Source organism: Rhincodon typus, chromosome 10 (assembly GCF_021869965.1).
Source record: "Rhincodon typus isolate 14 chromosome 10, sRhiTyp1.1, whole genome shotgun sequence".
In the NCBI taxonomy this organism is placed as follows: Eukaryota; Metazoa; Chordata; class Chondrichthyes; order Orectolobiformes; family Rhincodontidae; genus Rhincodon; species Rhincodon typus.
The window spans coordinates 54,439,238-54,460,658 of NC_063341.1; the positions used below are offsets into that span (position 1 = coordinate 54,439,238).

At 38.6% G+C, this 21,421-nt stretch overlaps 1 protein-coding gene across 2 annotated transcripts in view; it reads left to right on the top strand.

Annotated features, from left to right (window-relative positions):
* usp24 (ubiquitin specific peptidase 24) overlaps positions 1-21,421 on the top strand; it is a 229,715-nt gene that overhangs the window by 102,011 nt on the left and 106,283 nt on the right. For both annotated transcript variants that reach the window (XM_048602450.1, XM_048602451.1), the window contains exons 14-20: positions 2,415-2,510; positions 2,636-2,797; positions 6,037-6,144; positions 14,858-15,007; positions 16,910-17,041; positions 17,357-17,468; positions 18,633-18,709. In XM_048602450.1, the coding sequence (XP_048458407.1) occupies positions 2,415-2,510; positions 2,636-2,797; positions 6,037-6,144; positions 14,858-15,007; positions 16,910-17,041; positions 17,357-17,468; positions 18,633-18,709 (837 nt within the window). The remainder of the gene's footprint in view (positions 1-2,414; positions 2,511-2,635; positions 2,798-6,036; positions 6,145-14,857; positions 15,008-16,909; positions 17,042-17,356; positions 17,469-18,632; positions 18,710-21,421) is intronic.

Genomic DNA, 21,421 nt, shown 5'->3' on the forward strand with positions numbered 1-21,421 from the left:
TCCGCTGTACCCGGTGTGGCTTCCTCTACATCGGGGAAACCAAGCGGAGACTCGGGGACCGCTTTGCAGAACACCTACGCTCGGTTCGCAACAAACAACTGCACCTCCCAGTCGCGAACCATTTCAACTCCCCCTCCCATTCCTCAGACGACATGTCCATCCTGGGCCTCCTGCAGTGCCACAACGATGCCACCCGAAGGTTGCAGGAACAGCAACTCATATTCCGCTTGGGAACCCTGCAGCCCAATGGTATCAATGTGGATTTCACAAGTTTCAAAATCTCCCCTCCCGCTACCGCATCCCAAAACCAGTCCAGCTCGTCCCTGCCTCCCTAACCTGTTCTTCCTCCCACCTATCCCCTCCTCCCACCTCAAGCCGCACCTCCATCTCCTACCGACCAACCTCATCCCGCCCCCTTGACCTGTCCGTCCTCCCTGGACTGACCTATCCCCTTCCTAACTCCCTACCTACACTCACCTTTACTGGCTCCATCCCCGCCTCTTCGACCTGTTTGTTTCCTCTCCACCTATCCTCTCCTCTATCCTCTTCTATCCGCCTCCCACTCTCTCCCTATTTATTTCAAAACCCCCTTCCCCTCCCCCTTTTCTGATGAAGGGTCTAGGCCCGAAACGTCAGCCTCTCTGCACCTATGATGCTGCTTGGCCTGCTGTGTTCATCCAGCCCTGCAACTTTTTCCATGATTTTTTTTTTAAACAGACAGAAGATGGCAGATAGAGATCAGTGTCTAAGGATATGAGTTAAGGCACATCAGTCAAGAGGACTAATATAAATCGTATGGTGTTATGAAATGTAGAGGAAAAAGAAAGATGGTATGGCAAGTTGATAAGGTAGTTAAAACATTATTTGGTTACTTATGCTTTTAGTTGAAGGTGACAAATACTAAAAAATCATGCTGAATTTTAAATTACTAGATACAACTCTGGATACCACATTTGAGAATAGTTGTCAATCTCTAAATTTCTGTTCCCTAAAGTCTTGCAAGGGTTAAGGGACTCCACTTGTAAAGGGAGTTTAGAATAGCTAGAACTGTTCTCCTTGGAACCGAGAGACTTAAGATGTTGAGGCAAGAGATTTTGAGAAATTGCATGGATTTGCAGTTAGAGGCCTTGTTTTTACTTCCCCAAAATGAAGTTTGCAAATAAACAATCTTGTCCTAGGATTTTGCTTGTGCTCCTGATAAGGTACTAAGTACTTAAGTATTGAGTCACATAAGGAGATGTGTGTCTAAATTGTTGTGTTATCCAAACTGACAGTTCACATTGATAAAGTTTTGCACAAAGATTGGATGTAACCATCTATTTCTTTCATGCTATAATGCACCATGGTCACCCTCCAAACAAAAAAAATGTATTAGTTTGTGTGGGTTTACAACAACATAACAATGCATTCAGAAAGAAAACGTAAAATAGACTTCATTGGATTAACGCTTTAAAATTTAGCTATAACATTCCCTTTCACCTTTGTTCTCTCTTTTAATTCTATTTAGCTGACTGTTAGATTATGAGCAAAATGTAAAGACTTCTGTTTAATGAATGTTGCATCCAGTGGTATCTTTCTGCATGACATGACTGAGGGTAAAATTGTCTTGACATTGTGGCGAAATAAATGATAGAGTTTCTTTTTAATGCCCCATTACGACAACAGCTTGTATTTATTATGTACCTTTCGTGTAATAAAATGTCATAAGACACTTCACAAGAGCATGATAAACAAAGTATGACACTGAGCCACATGACGTTTGGTCAGATGGCCAAAACCATGGTCGAAAAGGTAGGCTATAAAGAGTCTTGTAATTATTAATAATAATAATATAAGGAAGTATCTGGAGATGGCCTTGACTCTTGTTAAAGCCATGTAATGAAGGCCAAGTGGAATGACATTGAAAACAGAATGCTGGATACTGGCAGCGTATATAGCAAGAGAAGCAGAGTTAATGTTTCAGGTCAGTGACCTTTTCATCTCCAAAATGTATTTCAGTTCTCTTATCCTAGTTTCTAAGTCTGTTTTGTTAAGGCAACTTTGCATTACAGATTTAGTTCCGCTAGAGTAGATACTGCAGTTTTCTGTGCATGGAAGCACAAGACACTTGTATGTAAGTAACGTGTGGTGAAAAGCTTACCACACTTTGAACTACCATAGCAAGGGTAGTCCTGGCTAAGAAGGTTTCGGGATAAGCCCGGGCCCCTGCATAACCAGTCTGCACCTGCTGGGGCCACCTTATGCATTTAAGAGAAGCAAACAGTTTTGCATATTACTGAGGTGTTTGGTACAGACCAAGTGATGGCCTAATCACTTTACTTAACAAATAAAACATGAAACATCCCTCAAAGTGCAGAAATAGTTTGATGGTAGAATTCTGTTTGATGGATAAAACTTTCTCCATTCCTGTTTAGAGTTGGGAGATTGAGAGTGACCGAATCCGACAAAAACTGCTCAGTCTTATCGGAAAAATTGGCCGAGAAGCACGTTCTGAGAACACCACAGGAAAGGTAAGAACCATTCTGACAGGTCTGACAAGACATTACAAATGAGTATGAGTGATTTTGAGATTGATGGTAAAGTTTGTTTTTTCTTTGTTTTTAATACTTCCTTTGCCGTCTGTACCCAACAACAGGTGCTGGAGGTGCTTTGGGAGCTTGCCCATTTGCCAGCACTACCCACAAATTTAGTCCAGCAGGCACTGGAAGAGCATCTCACCATACTTAGTGAAGCTTATGCAGTAAAGGAGCAAATCAAGCGAAGTTATATCATTAAATGTATCGAGGATATTAAGAAGGTTGGTAACTTTGCGGAAGAAATTATACGTTGGATAATTTTCTTAAAAGCCTCAGTTTAAAAGGACTGGGAAAAGAAAGTAGAATGAAATAGAAATTAGAACACGCGTTAATCTAAGTAGTCCATGTTGTCATCAGACTTCCACATGTACAATCATTTAATTCCACATCCCTTGAAGTATCCGCACTGTGATCTGCACTTGCGCTAATTTAACAGTGAGTTACATGGTTTGAATGGACCATTTTTAGCATTGTTGCTTGATAATTATAAATGATCAATCAGAATGCCAAGTCCAAATGATAGGATTAACTACTGATTTCAAATCAATATTTTTTCAGTCTTTAGCATGATCAGCACCAAATGAAGTTTTGCAAATTTGTCCCTTTCATATATTGATTCAGTTCCCTTTAGAAAGCTTAAATTGACCCTGTCTGCACACTCATAGAAACATAGAATTAGACAATGCAGAAGAGGCCCTTCAGCCCATCAAGTCTGTACCAAAAATACAGTACATTCACCAAAAATACAGTACCACTTACACCATTCCACTTTCCCACACTAGGCCTATAGCCTTGAATGATATGACACTTGGTGTTCATCCAAGTACTATATGGTTAGATTATGTTGTTCCCTCCCTCAACTACCCTCCCAGGCCGTACATTCTAGACCCCACCACACTGTGGGTAGAAAGAAATTGCTTAAATCCCCTCTAAACCTCCTGCTTTTCACTTTAAAAATGTGCTCCCTTGGTCTTGACCATTTGACTAAGAGGAATATTTGATTTCTATCCATCCTGTTCATGTCCCTCAGAATCTTGTACACCTGTACCAGGTTTCCCCTCTGCTCCAAAGAAGAAAACTCTTGGACAGTGCATACCAGATCCTAACCAGTCATTGTCTGAAGTATATTTGCCTCAGTTCTCCAAATATCTTAAACCGATGCCCACTGGTTCTTGATTTTCCCACCAATGGGGATAGTTTCTTCCTTTTCACTCTATCCACATTCCGCATATTTTTTAATACCTCTATCAAATCTCCTCTCAATCACCTCCTTCAAAGTCCTCACTTATCCAATCAACTGAAGTTATTCATACCTGAAACGTTTGTTGAGATTCTTGTTTGCACTCCCTCACAAGCCTTAAGATCAAAAGAGCTTGAAGCAGCATGTGGCTCAGTGGTTAGCACTGTTGCCTCACAGCGCCAGGCATCCAGGTTCGATTTCACCCTTGGGTGACTGTCTGTGTGGAGTTTGCACATTCTCCCCGTGTCTGCGTGGGTCTCCTCCGGGTGCTCAGGTTTCCTCCCACAGTCCAAAAATGTGCAGGCTAGGTGGATTGGCCATGAAAATTGCCCATAGTGTTGAGAGATGTGTAGATTAGCTGGGTTATAGGTGGCATGGGCCTAGGCGGGATGCTCTGAGAGTCTGTTTGGACTTGTTGGGCAGAAGGGCCTGTTTCCACACTGTAGGGATTCTATGAAAAAAAATCTATGGAGACGAAAGGTTTGGCCAATTCAGCCCATCTCTTGAGCCTGCTCCACAATTTGATATGATCATGGCTGATCTCAACTTGGCCTCCACTCCACTTCCCTGGCTCTTCTCCATAACCAATTACTCAATAGAAATTTACTCAAATTCCCCACTTCCACTGCAGTCTGGGGTCGTGAATTCCACAGATTCACGACTCTTTGAGAGAAGTAATTTCTCCTCATCTCTGTTTTAAATCTGTTACTTCTTATCCTAAAACTATGGCTGCTCATATGGTTGCCCCACATGAAGAAACATTCTCTATACGTGTACTTTGTCAATCCCCTTTTGCATGTTGAATGCTACAATAAGACCTCTCCTCATTCTCATAAGGTCCATGGTACAGCCCTAAACTGCTCAATGTCTCTTCATATGGGAAACCCTTCATCTCTGGAATCAATGTATTGAAACTACTCTGGATTGCTCCCATTATAATTATATTCCTTCTCAAGTCAGGGAACCAAAGATATGCACAGTACTTCAGGTGCAGTCTCACTGATGCCTTGAACAATTGCAACAACACTTCCCTACTTTTATACTCTATTCTTTTAGCAATAAATTCCAAAATTTTATTTGCCTCCTTATTACTTACTGTACCTGCATACTAGTTTCCCGCAATTCGTGCATGAGGGCACCCAAATCGTTCAACTCCAAAGCACTGTGAAGATTCTCTCCATTTAGATAATAAGTTGCCTTTCTATTCCTCTAACTAAAGCAAGTAACCTGATACTTATCTATGTTGCAATAAATGTTGAAGAGCAAATGAGATACAAAGGGAGTTGAGGAAATTTGCATTAAAAGTGAAAGAGACTCCAGCTTGTCTGAAAAGAACATAGAATTAGAATGATGAAGGAATTATGCTAGTGATCCTTGGTAAATCTACTGCAGTGTCTAACCCAACCTCACTTGAAGGTTATAACTTTGACTCTCCATATACATAACCTTTGGTGAGGTTGGGATTTGGACTACTTAGAATATTCCACATTCAAAACTTTCCGAACACAAGTTCTCCCACCAAATTTTGATGAAGAAAGTACATTAGGGTTTGGTGCATAAGCAAGTGAGCAAGATTGATCAGTGTGGCTTATATAGAGATTAAATAATCCCACAGGCTTGTTTCTGTACATAGTTACATTGTCTTTGTTTTGCATTTGAAGAGTTAAGAGCCTTAGTGAGTTGATGATTACAACTGCTTTGATAAACCTGCAGTATTGTTGAATTTGTAACTCTGCTAATGTTAAACTGTTACTTTTACAATGTCCAACTTTTTAACGTTATAAAATACTTAACCAGTGCTCACTCAAATAAAAATAACTCTTTCATCTTACAAGTTTCCATCTTGGAACAAGGAGAATGATTAAGAGTTCAAATGTTTCCATAAGTTGCAAGATAAACTTGGTTGAAGTAACTATTTGAAGCTTGTGTTGATGTTTACACATCCTCACCTTTGATTTTATAATTCAAATGTATAATGTTGTTTTAATGCTAGAACTTATTTCAGTGTGTAGAATAGATCATTTGATTTGCAGTGGGTATCTTCTTCGTGGTTTGTCAAACCTTTATCTTCCACGAATGCATGTTGATGGAATCACTGGATGATAACTAATTTCATTTGGTACAGTTCACTGGAAATGTTTTAAATATTTAGTATTGTTCAAATTACAATAAAAGCTGTTTGGCATTTATATTGTTTCAAATTTTGCTTTTTCTTCTCAGTCCTCTCAGCAAAATAACCAACATCCAGTATGGGTGGTTCCAGCTTTACGTCAGCTTCATGAGATTACCAGGTCCTTCATTAAACAAAGCTGTCAGAAACAAGACAAGGTAAAAAGAATGGACTATTAGCATAATCTTGAAATGGTCTGTAAGTAAGATGGGGAAACCTAGGAGTTCTAGAAAGTAAATTCTGAGAGAAAAGGTATTAAAGGTAATTAACTTTGGCAGATAAACAACTAACTCACACTGACATCCAGCTCAGTATTGTCGTTGGCTGAAGCAGTGATGTTCCACTTCTACACTTAGGGTTGCAGCATTTTGAAGCGGTTTATGTTCTTTAAGAATTTTTATTTATCAATTTAAAGCAATATTCTAGGAAATACCCAGATTTCAGATCTTTCATTTGTGTTCTTTAGATAACAATTATATTCTAACTGCAATTACCTGATTCACACACTGATTTTCAGAGCATCATACATGAGTTGGCATGCATGCTGGAAGGCAGCTTCAGTCCTCCATTTCAGTGTTTAAGAAGTAAGCATGCAAACATATGAACATAGGAGTAGGCCCTTCAAGCCTGCTCTGCCATTCGCACATATGCGCCCTGATCTGATTGTGGGCTAGGCTTCAGTTTTCTGCCTACTTATGTTAATCTTAAATTCTTGATTTAACAAGAGAATCAATCTACTTCTAATTTTAAAAAAAAGTCAATGATCCCTCCTCCTCTATTCTTTGAGAAAGCACCACCTGAGAGAAAATCTTTCTAATCTCCGGTCTTGAATGGGAGACCCCTTACTTTTAAACCATTTCCTTTAGTTCTAGGCTTTCCTGTTAAGGGAAAAAAATCTTTTCAGCATCCACCATGTTAAGCTTCCTCAGGATCTTTTATGGTTCAATAAGATCACCTCCCATTGTTCTAAACTTCATAGACCAACTTTTCCTCATTAGATGACACCCCCCATTCCAAGAATCAATCCAGTGAACCCTCTATGAACTGCTTGTATTACAAGTATATCCTTTATTAAATAGGAGACTAGAACTGTACACCACATACTCATACAACTGATGTGGTCTCAGTTTATTTTCTGCAGTATTTTAGCCATTCATTCTTCATTGGATGAGACTGGTGGATTAGTTCTTCTTGGAATTCCGTAAAATATTGGAATAATAATCTGAAGATATGTAGTAAATGCGGTTTTCTTTTCTTTCTTCTTGGATAATGTCTAACTTTTTTTTCTGCCTTTTCTCTAAAACAAGCAGTTTAAATTTACATCAGGTAATTATGAAGTCGAGAATTCTGGTCATGACTCTATACTGTGGAGTTATCCTATTGTTGCATCAGCCCATTTCAGGAAATCACTTGTTGTTTCCTAAGACTGAACAAAACTTAACTATAGTCAAATTTAGTGGTTAGTATTTGAGTGGCATAAATTGAGACACTCTGCTCACGTAGAGCCTTGGTTGGTAGAATTAGAAAATTTAGAATTAGGATATACCCCTTTCTTCCAATTTACACCCTTACCTAAGAATCTGTACCAACCTCTCAATTTTGTCCCTTTTTTGTCTATTAATATTTGGTTGATATTTGAATCCATAAAGGATAAGCCAAGAATTGTTGGAGAAAAGTCATCACTTCTGTTTATGAAATTCTCTCACTGATGTTGGTGTAACATCTTGCTGATAGATTTTAGTATTTACAATAGACAGCTCCTTGTTTCACAACACTGTTCTGCAGTGTGGCTGTTAAGAACTTGTCCACGTGCCATACAGAATCATTTGTTGAATGGGATTGTACCACCTTGGATTGTCTTTTCCAGCCATATTTTTAAAAAATTGCCTGCTTCTTGTAGCAGGTTTTGTGGTGATAATAGATTTACCTAGGAAACAAATGTATCTAAGTTGCCATCTTGGGTGATGAACCGATCACAGGATGTCCTAATTGTACCTTTGTACAACTAGAGAATCTCAAAGATATTGATTCGTAGATGTGAGTAACCAATTTATTTTCTGACCAGTACCAGAAATCATGGTGATTGTTTACCGTTGGCTGGATACAATCATCCAGGAATTCTCTGAAATTCTTTAGTCCTCCTGTACTGACAAAGTTCCATTATGGGTTAATTAATTAAGGAAGAGCTTGGATTTATTTGGTGCCTTTCATGTCAGGAATCCCTTTGTGTCTTCTTAGTAATATTTGTGACATTGAATAATTAAAATTAAATCTACCATAGAAGCATGCCTTTTATTTATTCATTCATTCATTCATGGGATGTGGGCATCGCTAGCTGGACAAGCATTTATTACCCAGAGGGCAGTTAAGAGTCACCTACATTGCTGTGGGTCTGGAGTCATGTGTAGGCCAGACCAGGTAAGGATTGCGGATTTCCTACCCTAAAGGTCATTAGTGAACCAGATGGGTTTTTCCTGACAATCGGAAATGGTTTCATGGTCATCATTAGATTCTTAATTCCAGATTATTATTGAATTCAAATTCTACCATCAGCCATGGCGGCATTTGAATGCAGGTCCCCAGAATCCATTGTCAAGGATTTTATAGCAGAGAATTTAGAAAGGAGTGGCAGGATCAGACAGAGTCAACATGGATTTATGAAGGGGAAATCATGTTTGACAAATCTGTTGGAATTCTATGAAGATGTAACTGGTAGAGTTGACAAGGGGGAGCCAGTCAATGTATTATATTTGGACTTTCAGAAAATGTTTGACAAAGTCCCACATAAGCTTTAATTTTGCACAGTAATCTCTTACGGGATTGGGGGAAGTGTATTGAGATGGATAGGAAACTGGTTGGCAGAGAGGAAACAAAGAGTAGGAATTAATGGGTCCTTAAAAAAGGAAATTATTGGAGAGGATTCTTCGAGACAGAATTTACTTCTACTTGGAAATAAGTAGGCATATTAGCGAGAGGCAACATGGTTTTGTGAAGGGGAGGTCGTGTCTCACTAACTTGATTGAGTTTTTTGAGGAAGTGATGAAGATGATCGATAAGGGTAGGACAGTGGATGTCTACATGGACTTCAGTAAGGCCTTTGACGAGGTCCCTCATGGGACGCTGATATAGAAGGTAAAATCACACGGGGTCAGAGATGAGCTTGCAAGATGGATAAAAAACTGGCGCAGTCATAGAAGAGGGTAGCAATGGAAGGGTGCAATTCTGAATGGAGGGCTGTTGTCTAATGGTGTTCCTCAGGGATCAGTGTTAGGACCTTTGCTATTTGTAATATATATAAATGATTTGGAGGAAAATGTAACTGGTCTGATTAGTAAGTTTGAGGGTGACACAAAGGTTGGTGGAATTGCACACAGCGATTAGGACCATCAAAGGATATAGCAAGATATCGATCGTTTGGTGACTTGGTCAGAGAGATGGCAGATGGAGTTTAATCCAGAAAAGTGTGAGGTAATGCATTTTGGGAGGTCTAATTCAGATGGAAAATATACAGTAAATGGCAGAAGTCTTAAGAGTACAGATAGGCAGAGGGATCTGGTGTACAGGTACACAGGTCACTGAAAGTGGCAATGCAGGTGGAGAAGGTCATCAACAAGGCATATGGCATGCTTTGCCTTCATCGACTGGGGCATTGAGTTTAAATATTGGCAGGTAATGTTGCAGCTTTATAGAATCTTAGTTAGGCTGCATTTCGAATATTGTATTCAGTTCGTGTCGCCACACTCTCAGAAGGATGTGGTGGCTTTGCAGAGGATACAGAAAGAAGTAACCAGGATGGTGCCTGGTATGGAGGGCATTAGCTAAGAGGAGAGGTTGGAGAAACTTGGGTTGTTCTCACCTAAATGACGGAGGTTTTGGGGCAACCTGACACAGGTTGACAAGATTGAGGGTCATGGATAGAGTGGACAGTCAGAAGCTTTTTCCCAGGGTGGAAGAGTCAGTTACTTGGGGGGGCATAGGTTTAAGGTGGGAGGGGCAAGGTTTAAATGTGATGTATGAGGCAAGTTTTTTACACAAAGGGTGGTGGGTTCCTGGAACTTGCTGCCAGGGGAGGTAGTGGAAGCAGATATGATAGTGACTTTTAAAGTGCATATTGACAAATACATGAATAGAATGGGGATAGAGGGATACAGTCCCTGGAAGGGTCGGGCGTTTTAGTTGTGACGGGCAGCATGTCGGTGCCGGCTTGGAGAGCCGAAGGGCCTTTTCCTGTACTGTAATTTTCTTTGTTCTTTGTTCTTTTCAAATTGGCAGGCAGTAACTAGTGGGGTGCCATAGGGATCGGTGCTGGGATCCCAGCTATTCACAATATATATTAACGATTTGGATGATGGAACAAAATGTAACATATCGAAAGTTTGCATATGATATCAAGTTGGATGGGAGGGTGAACTATGACAAGGATGCAGAGATCCTTCAGCATGATCTCGACAGGTTGGGTGAGTGGGCAAATCAATGGCACATGCAGTATAATTTGGATATATGTGAGGTTATTCACTTCAGAAACAAAAACAAGAAGGCAGATTACTACCTGAATGGCTGTAAATTGGGAGAGGGGAGTGTGCAGCGGGACCTGGGTGGCCTTGCACATCAGTCGCTGATGGTAAGCATACAGGTGCAGCAGGCGGTAGAGAAGGTAAATGGTATGTTGGCCTTCATTACAAGAAGTTTCCAGTACAGGAGCAAGATGTGTTGTTGCAGTTATACAGGGCCTTGGTGAGATCACACCTAGAATATTGTGTGTAGTTTTGGTCTCCTTTCCTGAGGAAGGATGCTCTTGCTCTCAAGGGAGTGCAGCAAAGGTTTACCAGGCTGATACCGGGTATGGCGGGTCTGACGGGTCTGACATATGAGGAGAGATTGACTTGTTTGGGATTGTTTTCGCTAGAGTTCAGATGAATGAGGGGGAATCTCATGGAGACTTATGAAGTTCTAACAGGACTGGACAGGGTAGATGCAGAGACGATGTTCCTAATGGTGGGTGTGTCCAGAACCAGGGGTCCCAGTATGAGGATTCGGGATAGATGATTTAGGACGGAGATCAGGAGACATTGCTTAACACAAAGAGTGGTCAGCCAGTGGAATTCATTAGCAAAGGAAGTAGTTGATGGCAAAAAATTGAATGTATTCAAGAGGGGACTAGATATAGAACTTGAGGCGAATGGGATCAAAGGTTATGGGGAGAAAGCAGGATTAGGCTATTGAGTTGGATGATCGGCCATGATCGTGAAGAATGGTGGAGCAGGCTTGAAGGGCCGAATGGCCGCCTCCTGCTCCTATCTTCTATGTTTCTATGTAGAACATTGCCTGGGTCTCTGGATTAATAGTCCCGTGATAATGCCGCTAGGCCACCGCCAACCTAACACTCTCGTATCTGAATCAGGTAAATTTGTAGGATGCTGTTAAAGAAATTTGAATTTATATAATCTGTACAGGCCACAGTCCTACATGGTCAAATAATTAATTTTAACATGGTCATTGTTATGTTATAGAACACTTAGAAGTGCACACACAATGTGATTTGAACAAGTCAATGTGGACAGGTGGTGTGTGGGGTACAACCTGGCAGATGGATATAATGTTGTGAAGTTATTCACTTTGGTTGGAAGAATAGAAAAGCTAATCTTTTTAAGGTGTAAAATTTTTAAGTGCTGCTCAAAGAGACTTGAATGTGCTTGTGCAAGGTATGCAATATGTTAACATTGCAGGAAATTCAAGCAATTAAGAAGGAAAATGACATGTCTATTATAAAGGTATTGAAATAAAGAAGTTTTGCGACAATTGTACAGGGTTATGGTGAGCCCATTTTGAAACACCGTGTGTAGTTTTAGAGTCGACAATGAAGTAAAGATATCTTTACATGTTAACTGATATATATTGTGTACTTGGAATGAATAGCCTACTGTTGCTCCTACTCCTAATTCGTATGTTCATCCACATTGCAGGCTGTATAGCAAAGGTTCACTAAATCAGTTCCTGGGATGCAGAGGATTTTGAGCAAATTAAGTCTATATTCTCCCAAGCTTTAGAAGAATGAGAGGCAATCTCACTGATACGTACAGGATACTGAAAGGGCTTAATAGGACAAATACTGAGAGATTGTTTCCACTGATCGAGTAATGTAAAACATGGAGGCAGTCTCAGGATAAGGGGCCAATCGTTTAGGACTAAGATGAGAAGTTTCTTCACTCAGAGGGTTGCAAGACACTGGAATTTGTTATCTCAGACGGTTATGAAATCTTCTCTATTAACTACAAGACCGGGATAGCGGATGGGAGAGTACTCTATTTCTGTCTTAAATATACTTAATGACTTGACCTCTGCAGCCATCTGTGGCAGAGAGTTCCAATTAGCCATCCTCATCTTTATGCAACTTACTGGTCCATTCAAAGTATTGACCATTCTGGTTAAAGAAGGATTTCCTCAGGGCTGTGATGGATTCTATTAATCGAATTGCATAATTGAACGTCCATTCAGCTTTGTTTATTACAACTCTTTATGTATCTATTAATCATGCAGTTCACTAAGAGTCCCAAGCCTTTTCAACTTCAAACTTTGCCAGTTTAGCACATTTATTGAGTATGGATGTCAGGTTTATTTCTTTCTACATGCAATATTTAACACTTATCGGTGTGAAGGATGTAACTGTAGGAGGTATGTTTAGTAAGTTTGCACATCACACCAAAATAGGTGGCTTTTTTTTATTCATTAATGGGATGAGGGAGTCGCTGGCTAGGCCAGCATTTAATGCTAACCCATAATTACCCAGAGGGCAGTTAAGAGTCAACCACATGTCCCCTGTGGATCTGGAGTCACATGTAGGCAAGACCAGGTAAGGATGGCAGTTTCCTTCCCTAATGAATGGATGAATTTTTCTGACAATTGACAATGGATTCATGGCCTTCATTAGACTCTTAATTCCAGATTTTTTAAAATTGAATTCAAATTCCATCATATGCCATGGCGAGATTGAAACCCGGGTCTCCAGAACATTACCTGGGTCTCTGGATTAACAGTCCAGCAATAATACCACGAGGCCATCACCAGCCCCTTCCCCTCCCCGCAGTGGACAGTGAAGTTGATTATCCAGAAGTACACGGGACCTTGGTCAGATGGCAGATGGAGACAATTCTGGTCACCCCTTCTATAGGAAGAATGTTATAGAGTCATACAGCACAGAAACAGACCCTTTGGGCCAAATCATCAACTCAACCAGACATCCCAATCTGACCTAGTCCCATTTGCCAGCATTGGGTCCATATCCCTTTAAAACCTTCCTATTCATATACCCATCCAGATGCCTTTCAAATGTTGTAATCATATGCTTCAAGGAAACTTGAGAGAGTGCAGAAAAGATTTACAAGGATGTTGTCAGGACTGGAGGGTTTGAGCTATTTTCCCTTGAGCATCTGAGGCTGAGGGGTGACCTTATAGAGGCTTATAAAATCATGAGGGGCATGGATAGGGCGAATAGTCAAGGTCTTTTCTCCAGGGTAGGGGAGCCCAAAACTAGAGGGCATAGGATTAAGGTGAGAGGGGAAAGATTTAAAAGGGACCTGAAGGGTAATTTTTTCATGTAGTGGGGTGATGCATCTGTGGAACGAGCTATCAGAGGAAGTCATAGAGGCGCGGGTACAATTAGAACATTTAAAAATTATCTGGATGGCTGGCTATATGAATAAGAAGGGTTTAGAGGGCTATAGACCAAATACTGGCAAATGAGACTAGGTGAGATTGGAATTTCCGGTTGGTTTGAATGAGTTGGACCGAAGAGTCTCTTTCTGTGCTGTACGACTCTATGATTCAAAATTGTTTTGCCCATTCTTGTAATATATAGATTTTGAGTGTCTGCCTCATTTCATTCCATTTCCCTTCATTTTGGCATCAAAGCAAAAACTACACTTGGTTACATTCTTAACTTGTTTTGGTCATGACTTTCTGCAGGAGTCAGATCCCTGATCCCTGGGAACAAACTTGGGTGCACTGGATTTAGTGCTGTACATTTGTTTTTTTTTAAGGATATGTCTGCAATTTCCTTCAATACGTAATTTTTTTAAAAGCTATAAATCTAAAGCAGCTCCTGGATTTCTAAATCTACTGAGTGCCAAACTACTTGGCCAGTAAACGTACTGTTTTCACCTATATTATTCCAAGATTAGGAACTATGAATTTTATTCTCTGACTCATGGAAACAAAAATGTTAAAATATTTGGGTATCGGTTGGGCATTATAATTCATAGTGCTTGCCTTGGTGACTGACTCTGTTCCAAGTTGGAAACACTTGTAGATCCAATGGAACTGGAACCGTTATATTTAGGATATTCAAGTATATTTGAACATCTACATCTTGCAATAATTCCTTGTGATAATGACTGTAGCTTCATTTATCATTAAGTCAGTTAAAAAGCTTGAACTGTGTTTTTGGACCTATTCAGGTTTTTACCAAGGATTTGGAAGGGGTGTTATGATTTCTTTCAAATTATTTATTCTTATTTTTTGTCATGTTGATTTGTTATAATCTTGATATTTCACTCTAATTCCTTCAAATTTTAAATTCATGGAATATTTCTCTGTTCCCAGTGTCATTATTGCTTCCCTAAGTTAGCTTTTTCTCTTGGTATTGTGTGTACTCTGTATTCAAATTCTTGTTGACGGTACTAATTTCACCGAAAGCATACGTAGCTTTCATAAAGAGAGGAAGTCGCTTTAATTCCATTAGTTCAATTGGATTTTATCTCAATTTGTCAAGTTGAAAGGATGACCCAACCCTTCAATGTTATGTACTTGTTGTAAATCATTAATTAAAATAGAGCCGACTTCTTGTGTTTTTCTTTCCTATTTTCTACCTTCTAGAGCATTGTCCAGGATTTGAAGAAGAACTTTGAAATAGTGAAACTGGTTACAAGTAGCCTTGTGGCATGTCATCGACTGGCTGTTTCTGCAGCTGGTGCAGGAGGACTAACGGGGTCAACAGTTGTTGATGGCAGATACACACATCAAGATGTAAGTGTTTCAGGGATAATTAACAATATGTAAATTGTTTTTGTAATTTTACCATGGAATTCTTTTTTAAATATTAGGTTAACTAGTTAATGTACCAAACAAATGATCACAAATTAATGCAGGTCTTGGACATTAACAGGTTTATAAATAAATAAAGTTGAATTTGGGATTCTTGGATATGTAACCTCTGACCTGTGCAAATTTTTTTATTTTATGTCTTTAATATAGCTGTTTTCTAAACTTTTTATGCTGTAGGATTTAATTTTTTTTATTCGCAATAATGATTTAATGTTGAAGTTGAAATTTCCTTCAGTTTGGATTTATACTTTGATCTTTGCAACATAAGCATTTTATTAACACTGACTTTCTAGTCTTTGTGCATCAGTGTATAGAATCATAGAATTTTACAAAACAGAAGGAATCAGTTTGACCCAACAATTCTGTATCAGCTCCCAAAAGAACTACCCAGTTAGTCCCACTCTCCATCCCCATCTCCACAGTCCTCTAAATTCATCACTTTCAAATATATATCCATTTCTCTTTAGAAACCTCCTATGGAATCTACCTCCACCAATCTGCCAAGCAGCGTTTTCCAAGTCCTAACAGCTCTCTGAACAAAGATTTAAACACGTAAATCTCATGTTAAAGAACAGCTTGTTGACTGAAATCATAATTTTTCAATTTATTATTTCTGATTTGAAGTTGAAAATCTAATTTTAACGTAAAGTCTTCCCTTAAATCAATTTAACCATGAGTAAGGAATAACTAACTGAATTAAAATGGTATTGTTATTTGATTCTTCAACTGCTAGTATGTAGTATTTGTTTCCTCCTTCATTAGCTTAATATTCATGAAAGGCTGTGTTTTATTCTTTGCTTTAACCTCAGCAGTTTCCTCATTTTTGTTTTCGTTTAGCAATAACAGATTGCATTCTAATTGAAAGCAAAAACAGAAGATGGTTGAAATGCACAGATCAGTTAGTGTTCTGTGAAGTGAAAAGTTAAATTAATGTTATGGATATCATCCATCCTCAGAACTCATTTAGCTTGGTGCCTGAAAAATAAAAGTTAACAAATGTATTATTTCCAGCAATTTTTTGTAATAGTATTATTCAGAAAATGTTTATCAAAGAGTGGCCAGAATGATTGCCAGCCTTTAGGGTCTATGTTGTGAAGTGACAACATTTACATTTGCTAAACTGAAAAAAAAAGGTCATTGTGCAATGTATAGATGAATGGGAAATAAAGCATTTATTTTAGATAGCTAGCAGAGAATTGGAGGACAGAAACAGGAGACATGATTGAGGCCACTTTACTTCTACAAAAGGAGATTGTTTGATATCTACTGAGAACTGGCATCACTGGAGAGGTTAATATTGCTGACTTCTATTTTGGGGAAGATCGGGAAAGAAAGTCAGTGTCCCTAAAGTTGGTGATCACCAGAAAAAAAAATCTGGTGTTTTGCTTTTCTTTTGTGGTTTTTCTGCTCCATTTGGTTGTAGAATAGCAATAATTCATATGAATATTTCCAAAATATGAATGCCTCTGCCTGATTTTATGATTTCAATTTACCACAATTCCAAAAATTTGACTAGATATTACACGGGAAATGACAAAGCCATTAGAAAGAAATAAATACTGGCAATTACATTGTCTCAAAGCGCTTTACAGTCATTGAGGTATTTTTTTAAAGTATTGCTACTGTTGTAATGTAAGAAATTGGGGCACCCACCCTGTACATGACGGACTCCCTCAGTTAGCAATGTGATAATGACCAGATAGTGTATTTGTGGTGTTAATTGAGGGATACATGTTGATGAAAATTGTGCATCAGGATCAACAGTGATTCTTCTTGTTACTGCAGTTCTAATAGTATTTTGCTGTCTTGTCTGATTTTCCACAGTACCTAGAGGCACATTTGAGGTTTCTTGCATTTTTTCTTCAAGAAGCCAGCCTTTACTTAGGCTGGAACCGTGCCAAAGAGATTTGGGAGTGCCTAGTAACTGGATTAGATATTTGTGAACTGGATCGAGAGGTACAATGTTTTTCTATTATTTGACAATCATCATGAATTGATGTACTTTCTACTTTTGTCGCCTATGTACTTTCCTTATTAACATAACATTTAACTTTCAAATTCCTTTTTATAATTAGTCTTGTCAGAAGTGGATCTATTCTGTATTCAGGTGGTTACAGTAAATGATCTATAAAAGGGTCTCAAGATTCCTTCTTAAAAGGTCAATTAGTATAGTATACCATAGAAGATAGTGTTGTATGTAAATTTCAGTATTTTTCAAAGGAAACACTAGACAATTATTTTGTAATTATTTTCTGAACAAATTTTCTCCAGATGTGTTTTGAATGGTTTACCAAAGGACATGGAGACTTGGAGAGTGATATACAGCAACAGCTCTTTAAAGAGAAAATCCTCAAACTGGAACCCTACGAGATCACCATGAATGGTATGTGGTTGATAATTTGTATATGAAAAATGAACTAACTTCCATTTTTAAAAATATTTTATAACCTTTGGAAACTTTAATGTGTTTCAGAACTAATGCGTACTTTGGAAGTATTGTGATCTCATTTTGTAGATAGACACATTACGATTAACTGCTAATTTGAAGTTTGGACATCACTACTAGTCTACTAAATAATGACCTCATGCAAATAACCATTTTGCAAAGAGATTTGTAGTTCTATTGGCAGTTGGTTTAAAATTCGAGATATAAGCAGGTAAAATGGTGCTACTGGAACATAAAACAAGTAGTGGGATTCTTATAGTATAGAATTTATGATTACCCTGCCATTTTGGCAGGTTGTGCCTTACTTAATTCAGTGCATAGTGATATAGTGAAGTGACAACATTCATTTTTATTCTGGGCTGCCTCCAACAAACAATTTGCTTTGAGATTGATTCATTCCTTGCAAAATAATTTTGTATGCTGCATTTTTACCCTAAAATCTTGTTGAGACAAACATATATCATACATTCTCAGTAGATGACCATAGATGTCCTTGTAAAAGTCTCTTTTTGGTTTGAAAGGGTTGTGTATTATTTACACAATTTATTCTTTTTTATTAAACTTTTATTCACCTTGTTATCTTTGGATCTTCAAGCACTTGATTGAACTTCCAAAATATTTCAATCTCTCAGACTCTTCCATCAATTTCCAGCTCTTGAAAATTCAAGATTTTTGTTTTCACTTCCAGTCTTCAGAACTCCTTATCCTGTTAACATTTCTTGAAAACTATTCTGTTTCAAGGTGTTGAGCCAGACTTGGAGATGCAGTTAATTTAACTTATTTACTACTTTGAGAAAATATATTTTAAAAGTTGTTTATTCTTGTGTACTGTTCCCTTCGTGAATGAATGAGCTGCTGATCTGATGGCTTTGTACCTATATCTCACCATTAGTGGTTATGAGATTCTTAATGTCCTTTTCCTTGCTAGTTAGAATGCTTGAAGTGACTAATTGCAAGGACAGGCCATTGAGCTAATAGTCTGGCATAGTAATTCATATTAAGGAAGATTAGAAATCTGAAAGCATATAACTTTATAAGAAATCCTTTCTTATGGGACTGATTTAATCCAGAACAATAACTACCAATCTGTTTTTTTCACAGGGTTTAATCTCTTCAAAACTTTTTTTGAGATTGTAAATCTTTCTGATCATCGATTAAAGAAACAAGGTGCTCAGCTGGTAAGATGTCTTCCTATTTTAGTGATTGTGCTGTATATTTTGTTTGCGCATTTAAAATTTTCACCCTAGTTTTATAAATGGTCAGCATAGGCTAGAGTAATATAAATTGACATGTCTGAAGCTTTGTCTTGTGGTTTAGCACATTGATTTCCCAAGGCTGTTAGATCTTACTGCATCTGTAAACAAACAGGCAATTTTTGTCTGCTAGCACATTTTTGGAACAGTAATGCATTGATCTTTAAAGAATATATCAACATCTCATTCAATGTGATCGTTGACTGACATTCATTCAGGTACCCAGAACCAGTCTGATGAATATAAATACACTAAAGTCCTAGGCTTTTTTTAAAAACTCAGATGGCATTTTGGTTATTAACAATTCTTCTTATTTCTCACAAATCATGGCTGGATAAGTAAGCAAGAGAAGTTGTTTATCGGGCTCTTCAGATGCTCTCCGATAAAAGCCTGGAAAATTTTGGGAGGCAATGTCCCCAATTTTCCAATGCCCTGGTAGTAGGTTTTGTAGCATAGGTTATAGTCGCACATTTGGACGTTGCGGAATCCCCACTGTTCTCAAAAGCATGCATTCACTAGTTGATCTCCACTACACCCAGATCCATGCATTGATTAGAGTCATTACTGAGCAAGTCATTTAGTTTCTCAAGCAATCATTCTGCAGCCTGGTGCAGCTCAGAGTCTCCTGATGATGGTGGTTTGTTTTGTGCTGCATAATATTACTAAGCAATAAGGATAAAATATAAAGCTAGGGCATGGACTTCTACCGTGATGGACGAGGTGACATTCAGGTGTCGTAGAAGTGAAAGAGCTCTAGCAGCTACCTGCCAATAGAGCTCATTGGCCGTAGCTTGTTGCACAATGTTTCAGTTGTGCGACCTCTGCTGCGCTGCATTAAAGCAATGTTCAGTATCTGTCCCAATCCTTCTGCCCTCCAAAAACTGCAACTGTCCATAAACGAACATTAGTACTATCTCAACTGACATTAGGAAATTAGCAGCTGCTTGTCAAACATAATGCTTGCACACAGATTTCAATTTACCAATTGTCTACACACCATAATATTGATCACCCTGTGAGACATTTGCATCTGCCATAGGAATAAGAACAATTCTTGTGCAACAAGAACAAACCATTTAGAACTCCTGCATGTTCCTTCGTTCATTGCAATTGTTGATAATCTGTGTCCGAACTCCATGTACCTGCCTTTTTCACATTTCCTTTAATACCTATTGGATGACAAAAATCTATCAACCTCATTTAAAATTAACATTTAATCTACCATTGGCTGCTATTTGCAAGACTGCATCCTAACTTCTACCAGCATTAGCGGGAGAATTGTTTCATAACTTCACTTTTGAAAGTAAAACAAAAAAAAACTGTGGATGCTGGAAATCTGAAACAAAAACAGAAATCGCTGGAGAAACTCAGCAGGTCTGATAGTATCTGTGGAGAGAGAGAGAGTGTTAACGTTTTGAGTTAAATGATCCTCCTCCATACCTGGAAGAACCCATCTCTAGATTATCAATTGCATTAATTTCAATCAAATCACCTCCTAATGTTCGATAGATTATAGCCTTAGTCGGTGTCGTCTTCACTCTTAATTTAATCTTTATTATTATTTTTGAAGTTTGCTTCAAGTGTAGTTAGAAGCAAGTTTTATATAACTGCAGCATGATTTCTACCCTCTTGTATTCCAGTCCTGTATGCATGAAGGCAGTTTTGGCTATTTCCTGTGGTTGTTCATGTCATTTTAATTATCTATGTACATCAGCCCTTGAACTCTGTTGTCCTCCACTGTTCCTTGCTACTTGCTATTTAGAAAGTGCTTATCTTTTCACTTAAAAAAAAAAGGATGACATTGCATTTACCTACATTGATATCCAAATAACACAGTAGTGCCCACATGGTTGCCTGAGGCAACTTAGTAAGCTCAGTGCTTCAATAAGCTGCTACTCCTCAGGCTGTAGCATGTGTGGTGAAAGGATGCTTTGATTCATTCATGGGCTTGTATGATGTGCATCAGCATTTGAACTCCAAAACAGCAATTGCCAAGGCAGTCTTACGCAGCTAGTTTTCTGGCAAGGGATTTGGGTCATCCTTAAAAACTGCAGTCTATGCCTGTTGCACCACAGCCACTCACTTCCATGGCTTTTTCTCAGTGTCCCAAGTGGTCCTCAGACTGCCTTTAAATAGTGGCAGCCCTGTTGGATTTTGCTGACTCCCACGTGATGAGCTGCCTGTGTATTGTGGTTCACATTAGCAGCTCGCCCTGAAAATTAATGAATTCTGAGCACAAAAATATATTTGGTCTCTTTCGGCTATTGTGGGGCAGATGTAGCTGACATCTAATTTATGTAATTATCAAAATGTGCCTTAACAAATCTTTGTTGGCTGGAAAGACAGATAAACGTTCATCTAATATCAAGAACAATTTATTTGCATAGTGTTTTTAATGTAATTAAACCAAAGCACTTTATGGGAATATTACAAGACCATTCATCATTGGCAGCCCCTCGCAGACAAGGATGACTCCCTTCCACACTCAAGGTGAGTCCGTAGGTGGCTGAGACCACTATTATGTTGAGCCACGTAAACAGATAATTATACCAGACAACTAAAAGCTTGGTCAAAAACAAAGTTGCTGGAAAAGCTCAGCAGGTCTGGCAGCATCTGTGGAGGAGAAAACAGAGTTAA